Raw genomic sequence first — 10,753 nt, 5'->3', positions numbered from 1 at the left:
AAGAAATAAAAAACTTTTTTTAAATTAATTTTAATTCAAATTTTAAAAATATATAAATATATTATGGAATATGACAAAATATAAAAATGAACACTAAATAAATAAATTTTAAGAAAAACAAATAAAAAAACTAAACAAAAAAACCGAAAGAAGTGCGCAGAATGTTATTTTATCATGTAATTGAATATTATTAAAAATATATATATATTAAAGAAAGAAAGAAAAAAAAAGAAATGATTATGTATATAAAAATTGATTGATTTAGTGATTTTGAAACCACATCAACAAAAACAGTATTTTTTCTAATTTTTTTTAATTGTTTTCTTTCAAAAATACCGTGAAAACGTTAAGCGTTTAAAAAAAAATCAAATATGTTTCTTTTACTTCTGGATTCATATTGTATTTTAAATTGAAAGAAATAAACAAAACAAGAAACTAAAAGAAAAAATAGTTAATTTATATTCTTAACAAACAAACAAAAAATATAAATATTTTATTATTTTTTTTTATAAATATTTTAATTTTTTTATATATACAAATTTGATTGATGATAGAGACGTATGATGTTTGATGAAGATCGGGGAGACTTTGTTTTATTTTTATTTTTTTCGCTTTTCGATGATTCGTAAAACAGTTATTTTTAATTAATTTTTATTGTCATATTTTTTTTACATAACTTAATTTAAATTTTGCTTTTTATGATTAAATTTTTTTCTATCATAATTATGTAGATGATAATATTGTTTTTAGTTTATCCTTTTTTTTGTTCTTATTCATTGCAAGAAGAAGACGAAGAAGAAAACGACATAAAAAGCAAAAAAAAAAACTAAATCACACAAAAAAACAAAAAAAAATGATTATAAATATAATAATTATATAAAAAAAAGGTATAATATATCACATATGTATATTATATGTACTTAATTTTATAACGTGGTGCATTTTTTATTTGTTGCGGTGGAGTGGCGTAGTGTGGTCTTGGTTTGATGAATCAACGATGGGTTTTGATTTAAGATATTTTTGGGATCTAGAAAATAAAGTAAGTAAAATTTTAATAGAATGAGTTGAAAAGTAATCTGTTTAAAAGGTGAACGTTTTTAGAGTTGAACTTAAAAATGCTACATGTTTTGATCAATGAAATGTTTGACTCTTGGAAAAAAAACTCTTGCCCTTAATAGGACATTCTAGAAAGACTTCAATACGAATAAATAAATAAATTGCATTGGTGGTGCAACAGGAGGCTTTTTTTCGTTGGAGGACGTTTAAAACTGGTACTATAAAGATTCCGAACCAAAATAAACTCGAGATAAATCAGGCTTATGTAAGTAGTTAAGAACCCAGAAAGAGTGATATCCGTATTTTGGCTGTTTTTATATATGTATGTACCTTGGTCGACATCCTTAACTATTGTTGTTTTATTATCCTAGAACTAGAATTAAGGCTGTTGGTGATATACTAGAGTGGACAACTTTTAAATGTAAAAAATGAGAAAATTATTTAAACTAAATTTCTCTACAGCTCAATTATACAAATTTTAAAAAAATTGAATTCCAATACTGTTAAGAAATTATTCGTCAACCATGATGTTATTCGCTAATATTTGTATTCAATAATTTATTGTCGGGTCGATACAGTTCATTAAAAGTAACCAACATTTTTATTTCAATGGTAAACTATTGCAATTAAATGTTGCTCTTATTGCAATCTTTGATACCATATCCTGTCAAAATTTAATGGTATACAGCTTTATGTCAATTTAAAATAAAATGCACGACTTGATCTTACGAAATTACTCCTGGATCCAAAGGTTTAAAACAGTATTTACATTTTAAAATTTTACCTATGAAATAAGTTGTTCATCAAAAATTTAAATATAATTTAATTATTCAAAAAACTTTCTTTTTTTTAATTAATTTGATATAAACAAAACACCAAGCATCATAATGGCTTTCTTATTAAAGTGTAAACAATTTTTGTTTAATTTTCTTTTTTATCTTTAAAGATCGTAAAATTAAAATTGAAAACTAACAAGTCAGTAAAATATGTAGTTTAGTAAAATTAGCAAAACCTATATAAAATTCTTCGATTTTTTTCTTAAAAATATTTCTGATATGCAGTTTCGTAGTACTTAAATGTATACATATTACAATTTATCTTCGTAAAAAATTATTATGACCCATTTTCAAGACATCAAATTTAAAAAAAAAAATCAATATTTTTTTAAAAATCTAAAAAGTAAAATTTGACATTTTCGATCATCAAATATTGTGAAGTATAAGGATAGTGCAAGAAATTATTGAAAATAGTGCATTAGTTCTTGAGAAAACATAAATTACTGTTCTATAGAGAAATACCAAAATATATTTTTTATATTGAAATAAGCCAAGTTAGGAAAATTAACTAAAAATCCCTCTGTTAATTTTTGAGAAAATTCGAATTAACTGCTGTTATTTTTAGTCTTAAAAAACGCCTTACGCGAATTAGCTTAAAACCTTAATTTCCGGGTAGGACAGCAACAGGGCCCACTTTTTAATTCTCCACGATCGTAATGTCATGCTTGGTTAAAATCGCTAGTTCGATTTTTTTATAAATACAATAGTTGCCATATATGTATGTAGTTCCTATGTATATGTCGGAAGTAAAAATTATACACTAGGGCTAAACTTTTCAACGATATACATATGTATACATCATTTGTGGGTAAGCCAAAATGTCCATTCTCCTAATGCAAATTCAGATTTTATGCATTTTGATTGTTTAATTTAATTTTTTTTAAATAAATTAAAACAATTGATTTTTTCGTATCAAAGATATTGGACAGGTTCAAGCAACAAAACAGACTTCATTTGCAGTCAACTACATTCTTTAAAAGTAGATTTTAAGTAAGGCAGCTAGTTAGTTTTTCAAGTGTCACACATTTCAAACATAGAACTTTACTTCACTAACCTCTACCTTCAGTTCATCTACAAAAACTATTAAAAAAATTATTGTCTAAAAAATTCCAATTTCCAATTTGACAAGGTACCCTTTTATACAAAAGATTAAATGGAATTGTGCAAAAAATAATAAACCATAGAGTAATAAAGTTCAGCTTTCAGTTGAATGAGAAATTATGGTTCGACGCCATTTTGACATAAGTTGCCTGAATTGGAAGGTAATTGGGCAGGTTCAGACAACATAAGGGACTTCATTTTTTGAACGTACATTTTGAACAAGGCAACTACTAAGTTTTTCAAGTGTCATAAATTTCAAATTCAAAACTTCTACTTTAAGTTCATAGTACAAAAAGTGCCAACCAAATTACTGTCTACAATACACTCCTCAGGCAGGCTACAACTCCATCACGATTTACGAGTATATGTTGTATTCTAAAGAAATATTAGTTATTTCTTTTCAAAAATTTTCTTTGAAGAACAAAACAGAAGATCTACCAAATTTTAAGCGTTCATTAATTATTGAAATAAATTGTTATGATTGCAACTTATACTACATAGCATTACTATTTCAATGCTACTTTTTTGTTTTTAGTTTTAAAAAACCTGCATTTGAATGAAATTTCTTTTTATTTTCACATTTAAAATTTTCTCGTGTTAAATCTTATAAAAAAGAATTTTAATCGTGTAATGTACTTCTACGTACGCTTTATAGTTTACTCCAATTTTCACCTTTTGAAAAACTGCACTAGACCAACAACTTGCAGCCCTATTATGGTTATCAAATATCAACACGGTATTTGATAATAGTTGATAATTATCAACAAAATTCATGAATCGGTATTATAGTGATCAATTATCAATATTTTTGATAAATATTGAAATAAAAGATCTATTGTGAATAGCTTTATTGATAAACTCGGTATTACGGCTATCAAACATATTGACACCCATCAAATATTCTATCAGCTACAAAATCTTCGTTGACAAATGTAATGTATCAAATATTCGTAAATGGCAAGGAATTGTAATTTATATACGATTTATAAATTTTTTTTGTAGTTTTTATTGAATATACAAATTGAATTCTTCTTCTAGATAAACAAAATATTATTAAGAAAAAAAAATGTATTTAATGAAAACAACTTACATTATTCCGCCGAAATTATTTATATTATACCAAAACACAAGAACTCAACACAAATGACATATGACAAACGTCAAACACCAAACAAAACTTATTCACAATCGTATATTGATTAGTATTCACAATGGTTGAAAAATTATCATTTGATACTCATAATACCAAATTATCAATAAATTGATAGAAGTTATCAAATAATTGATAGCCATAATAGAGCTGTTAAATTAGAAAAATATTACAAATCAACAATCCCAATGTAGTTTATTTTAGTAAAATCCATTAAAAGGCAAGAGTACGACAATTCAGGCGACAAAGTTTAAAAACGGATTTGTATAGAACAGTTAAAAACAAGCATTTTTTTTTACTATGAGAGGGGAGTTTATCTTCCCCCTTTTAGGTGGTAGGGGCAATTTAACAAAAAATATGTACGTTAAATGGAAAAAAATATTAAATAATATTGGTAATACCTACAACTAAGTTTTATACATTTTTTTAAATCCAAAACTTTTGTCTATTAGCTTGTTTTTAAATCAAGTCATTAAAATTAAAATATTTATGAGAATTTTTTTTTTGTTTCTTGGGCTTTGATGATCAATCAGTTGGATGCACAACTTTTTATCATGTTTTTTTTTAAATATAAAATACTAAATAAATCCCTTGTAGAAGCTGAAGGACAACTGGCGAAACGTAGGGTAAAACCAAGATGGATTAGTTTTATTTTATTATTCATCGCATCCAACTGATTGATCATCAAAACCCAAGAAACAAAAAAAAATTCTCACAAATTAAACATTTGATCAAATTTCCAATATCAGATATTTATATATATTGTATACAATACATTTGAGAATAATCACAGTTCTTTACATTCAACATCTCGATTTCAACTGCTCCTTCCAACATATTAAAAATGTACTACTATCAGCCCTCTTAGGAGTATCAATTTGATAGTTGATAAATCTATCAACTAACCAGTATTATGAATCAACTTTTAATTTTTGAACCGATTGTGAATAGTTTATTGTGAATTAGTATTTTCGATCTAGTTTGACGTTTCAATTATTTTGTTACTTTTCTGGATAAATTGATCAAAAAATTAAAAATAAAAGTTACAAAAAATAAATTACAAACAATTAGAACTGGCGGAGGGCCTAATAACATAATCCGATTGACTGATTAGGAAGAAGCAGTAAATCGTCTAACGCATTTTAATGCCTGTGTTGAAACGCCGGGTGTTGAATTGCCAAATTTGACTAATGAAGGTTGGAAAGCCTGAAGTTTTGAATAAATCTGCAATGAAGTTTCAACAGAAAATGCAAGAATTAAAGAAAAGTATCTTATTACATGTGTTCGCCCAAATCCATTGGGTTGGAAGAATCACATAATTTTCTGCATATTTTGAATTTCTGACTTGCGTTAACTTCATCATAACTTCCTTCAAAAAATAATTCCGTCGAAGTCATAATTGCTTCAATTTTTGTTTGCCTTTGAACATATTGAAATATGTTTGCATACGAAAATATACCTTTAGCAACCTAATTAAACATCGTCAATAAAAAGGAATTTTAAAAATAAAATGCATAAAAATCGCTGTTTCTTTTTATTTATATTCTATTCTATGAAGAGAATGAACAAAACTTACCTTTATAATTATTTTTCAAAATGAAAACGTTTTTGAGAAGTATCAACCAAGAATTTGTATTGGATATGAAAATTGATGTGTATCTATTTTCTGATATCCGTAATACCAAGTATGTCAAAAAATCATTCACAATAATGGTAAAATCCCCAGTTCATCGACAAAGTTGATAGTTGATAGCCATAATACCAATGCATCAAAAATATTGTTAGGTATCAAGTATCTAATTGATAGTTGATAGATATAATATGGCTACAAATCTACAAATGTAGATCACGCTTTACGATTACAGAATTTTTGAAAGACTTGACTGAGATATTAGAAAAAAACTAGCCATTCCTACCATTTTTTCATACACCTACTAAATCAAAATTTTTAAGATTTTTCGTTAAAACTGATTGGTATAAAAAGCCAACAAATACGAAATGGCTTAGAATTACCCATTTCGATCCAATACAAAAAGTATATGAAAGAAAACTGCTCTTACAACTTCCGAACTGTCTGTTTTTTTGTTTAGTTGTTAAAGGTGATATTCAATAATAAACTGATAATCTTTTGAAATACCAGTCACTTTAAGTAAAGAAGCAAGTTCGATCCAAATTAGCATTTTTATATGTACATTTAAATTATTAACTGAAGAATTAAAAAAAAAATGCTAAAAAAATATAAAATGCTACACATATTTAACCCAAATCAGAAAATATTCGTAGTCACCAAAATATTTCTGTCTCAAGACGAAAACGCTTAGATTTAACTCATTAAGTTCCAATTTGTTCAGTCTATGTATTCAACCAAAAGTATTAATCAAAACCCTAATTGTTTGTTTTTTCTAAATAGCTATGCTATTACTAATGACTTTTTAATACGCGCCTGTTTGTTGGTTTTTTCTAAATTAGTTACCTATTAAAAATTCAGCAGGATAATCTCAAATGCATTTAAAATACATAATTTAATTGCAGTTTTATTCACCTTCGTTTGCTTTTGTTATTAGAATCGTAATTATAGACAATCTTAGCCAACTAAAGTAAACATAAGTCTCCAACTGCTAACTACTTATGCTCATCGTCGTCGTTCTATCGAAACTTTAAGATTTTAAACTTCTTAAGCCTTAAGGTAAATTCTAAAGTATAGAAAGAAATCTGAATATTTGTATATTAATTTTAAACTTCAAATATACATACATATCATAACATAACAAATGGTTTTGGGGCGTTAGAAAGAAAATAGAACGGCGACAATAATTTTTTTCGACTCTAAGAGGGCAGTTGAAAGCAATGAAGTGAAACTGGAAATGCAATATTACACATAAACAACATAAAAAGAGAGTAACACAAAAAGTCTCACTTGTCAAAAGTCCCAACCAAAAATGTCGATGGGGGTGCAGCAAGTGTCCTTCCATCAACCAGCCCTAAAATAATAACAATTAAAATAAATAAAACCAACCAAAAATAGTGTATATAAGTGCATTCTGTTTTTTATTTATTTAACTTAATCGCTCTCATCTTAGTGTTATATTTTTTATTTTGTTTGTCAGTTATCAATATTTTTTGTATATCGTAATTCATAACCAATCTTTTAATATTATTACAAAAGAAAACAGAAAAAACTTGGTTTATAAATTCCCACTCTTCTATATTATAAAATTCTTATTCAAAAAAAAAACCCTAGAGTCGGACATAATACAGTTATGTAATGTTTTTTTAAATTTAATTTTTCAAATCTTAATCAGATTATTATTTATGTTCTGTTGGCGTTTCCGTTTCGCATTCATGGCATCGACTATCGGCTGCCGTTTGGCATTGTATTTCCGATTCAACTCTTCAATTTCTCTCTCCATTTCTGAGTCAATGTTGTTCAATCGTTGATTCAGATCGTCAAATGTTAAGAACTTCAAAAACTCGAATTCTCCATCGACGAAGTTGTTGTAATGATGATGATGATGATTCATTTTGTTGTTGTTGTTCTGCTGTTGTTGCTGTTGCCGTTGATGGTGGACAGCGTCGAGCATAGGATGAGGGGGTGCTGAGGGTACGGCGGCGGCCGCGGCTGCGGCAGCAGCTGCTGCAGCATGATACATGTGTTGTTGCATTCCGAACTGATTGATGGCTGAGATTTGGTTCAATTGCATTTCCATGGCTTGTTGCTGCTGTTGGTGTTGTTGCGCCTGCGGCGGCCATGGCTGTTGTTGCTGCTGATGTGGAGGTTGGTCGTGTTGAGCTTCTATCTCGGCGTCGGCCTTCTTGGCAGCCGGCTTACCTGCGACGTCTGTGCTCTTGCGGTCGAAGTGCTCCAAGAACTGAGGCCTGTACTTGGGAATCTCGGGATTCGTGTCGTGTTTCTTCATTGTCGAATCCTCCGAGTCGCTGTTTATGACCATCGTTCCCAGATTCGATTCCAACTCGACGAGAGTGCCGGAATCTGGCACCAATGTGCTGCCATCGGCCCGTGGACCACGTGGACGCGGGTCATTCTTCCCACCAGGCACCAGAGTGCCAGCATCCTCGGGGAACTCTTTGATAGTTGCCGAATTGATGGCAGCTTGTTCCTCATCCTCCTCGTCCTGTTGGGTCAGTAGACTCTTGGCCTGGCTCATGCCTGCCGGCCGGCTTATTCTCTGATTTTCTCTAACATCGCACGCCTCCTCGATCATTTGCTTGAGGATGGAACGGTTTTTGGCATTTTGGATGTACTCGTGCTTGAGCAGATCTGTCGCTGTGGCTCTCTCCTCGGGATTCTTTACCAGACACACCGTGGCAAAGTCAATGAACTCGGTACTCCAGCGATCTGGCTCCCTGAACGATGGTGGCGGCTTCTGGGGAATCATGAAAATCGCCCTCATCGGATGGATATCCCCGTATGGAGGCTTTCCTTCAGCCATTTCGAGGGCTGTTATGCCCAGCGACCAAATATCGGCCACACAATCGTAGCCAATCTCCTCGATGACCTCGGGAGCCATCCAAAAGGGCGTGCCAATCACTGTGTTCCGCTTGGCCATTGTGTCTGTGAGTTGGCCGGCGACCCCGAAGTCAGCCAGCTTGGCGTAGCCTTCTGTATTGAGCAATATATTCCCTGCCTTGATATCCCGATGGATCTTCCTCCTCAGATGAAGATACTCGAGTCCCTTGAGCGTGTCACTCAGGATCGTCGCAATCTCGTCCTCCGACAGAGTCTTCTTCCTCAGACGCATGATGTCCGACACACTACCCGCGCCGCAGTACTCCATGCAGATCCAAAGATCGTATTGCTTGAAATAGCTTCCGTAATATCGCACCACATAGGGTGAATCACATTGTTGCATGATTGAGATTTCTTTTATGATTTCGTGGAGATCCGACTCCACTGGCACCAATTTGATGGCCACAATTGAGCTGCTCTCCTTGTGGAGAGCCTTGTAAACCGAACCGTAGCTTCCCTCGCCCAGCTTGCAAATAATATCAAACACTTTCTCGGGCGGCTGGAGGAGACTCTCCTCGGACAGCTTCTTTAGTTCGCTCTTGGAAGACATAATGGATTATGGTTTTCTTTTTGTTTTTTTATGTGTTTCGAGAGGCGATGTACAAGTGAGAGTATGATTTTTTGATAATTAATTTATTATTAATGGTCAAATGGACTATATATAGAACATAGTGCAGTCAGTGTGTGTTATAGTATAGAAGATGTATAGAATAAACTAAGAGAGAAGCAGAAGATGTAAGAAATGTATTTTATTTTAATTATTTTTAGAGTAAAATGTGATCGAGATGATTTTGAGGTGAGAGAAAGATTCCGATTTTTTAAAAATTCTGCAATTCTAAAATCTGAATTCTGATTCCGAATGCGGTGGTAACAACGAGCGGCGGCGACGACGACGACAACGACGACGGTGGCGGTGTTTTCTTCTCTTCTTCTTCTTTTTTTTTGTTCTTGGTTCTTGGTTGATTCTTTTTGTGGTCTCGGTCTCGGTATCGGTCTGGTCTCTGATGGAAGTTCAGTGAAACAATGAACGTCAAAATCTCAATCTCTTTTCTTTATTTTTCTTTTTTTTGTTGTTTTTGCTTTTTACTTCATTTTGGTATTTTATTATTTTCTTTTTATTTCGTGAGAACAAAAATAATCTCTGTGTTTTAGAATTGATGGAAATATATATTTGTGATGAAAGAAATAGCACTTTAGTTGTCTTGTTTAACTTGTGTTCGTTTTTAGAATATGATAAACTTATATTTGTTTTTTAATAAAAACGCAAACGCACAGGAAACAAAAAATATAATGATAAAAATTAAGAATTTAATCGAAGAAGAACAACTACTGTGTGTGAGAAAACTTCCATCGGTCGGGAGAATTTTCCTTCTGACAGATCTGTGGGTTAATGAATGGTATAAAAGTGTATTTGATTGGGCATTTAGATGGGCTTAGCTTTGTGGGAGGTACTTTGGGATTGAGGTTATGCTTACACGTCTGTAGTTAAAATAAGAACCTTATTAATAAGGATAATCTATATATTTCGTTGTTTAAAGTTTGTAACGCTAGAATTTTAGAGTTTTTAGCTGTCATTTGAAGCGTAATTCTCGAATGCTTACTATTTTCTACAAGAATCTTGATTCAAATGTGACCACTTTTTGAAAATTTCGCGTCAAATCATCATCACCAAACGCCTATGAAGCAATACGTACAGTTATGAAGAAATTTGAAGGGACTCAAAGCTTGAAGCATTACTGAAGTCAAAAGATATGAGCATCCACGACGTAAAGTATGATAAGTTGAAAATATTTCTTCAGCAAGTGTAAGTTATGCTGACGATCTCAATGCATTGATTTCCCTGCGTTTCAGCAACAGATTATTAAAGTTCAAGACTTCGATAATCTGATAATAAATACTACATGTGAATAATTAATTCTAGAATCATTGTAAAAAAACATTACTCAAGTTATGACAAAGAAACCGTCCAAAAAAGTAATTAAAAAAGTACAACACCAAAAAATTCCTTAGTATCTAATATATTTTTTACGAAATACATAAATGTAGCCCAACCTTAATTAATTGCGTTAACACCATTAATTA

The 10,753-nt window shown here is 31.0% G+C and overlaps 2 protein-coding genes across 2 annotated transcripts in view; one reads left to right on the top strand and one right to left on the bottom strand.

Moving 5' to 3' along the window:
- LOC129949726 (tetraspanin-6-like) overlaps positions 1-10,753 on the top strand; it is a 332,660-nt gene that overhangs the window by 28,643 nt on the left and 293,264 nt on the right. The window lies entirely within an intron of this gene.
- Positions 7,166-10,049, bottom strand: LOC129949721 (serine/threonine-protein kinase hippo). The gene has a single exon (XM_056061350.1). The coding sequence runs from the start codon at positions 9,219-9,221 to the stop codon at positions 7,431-7,433; it is 1,791 nt and encodes a 596-aa protein (XP_055917325.1). The 5' UTR covers positions 9,222-10,049; the 3' UTR covers positions 7,166-7,430.

This window comes from Eupeodes corollae, chromosome 3, assembly GCF_945859685.1.
Source record: "Eupeodes corollae chromosome 3, idEupCoro1.1, whole genome shotgun sequence".
Classification (NCBI taxonomy): Eukaryota; Metazoa; Arthropoda; class Insecta; order Diptera; family Syrphidae; genus Eupeodes; species Eupeodes corollae.
This window is presented reverse-complemented; position numbering and strand designations above follow the sequence as displayed.

Coding starts and splice junctions, on each gene's coding strand:
- LOC129949721 (XM_056061350.1), bottom strand. CDS start 9,221: ATGTCTTCCAAGAGCGAACTAAAGAAGCTGTCCGAGGAGAGTCTCCTC.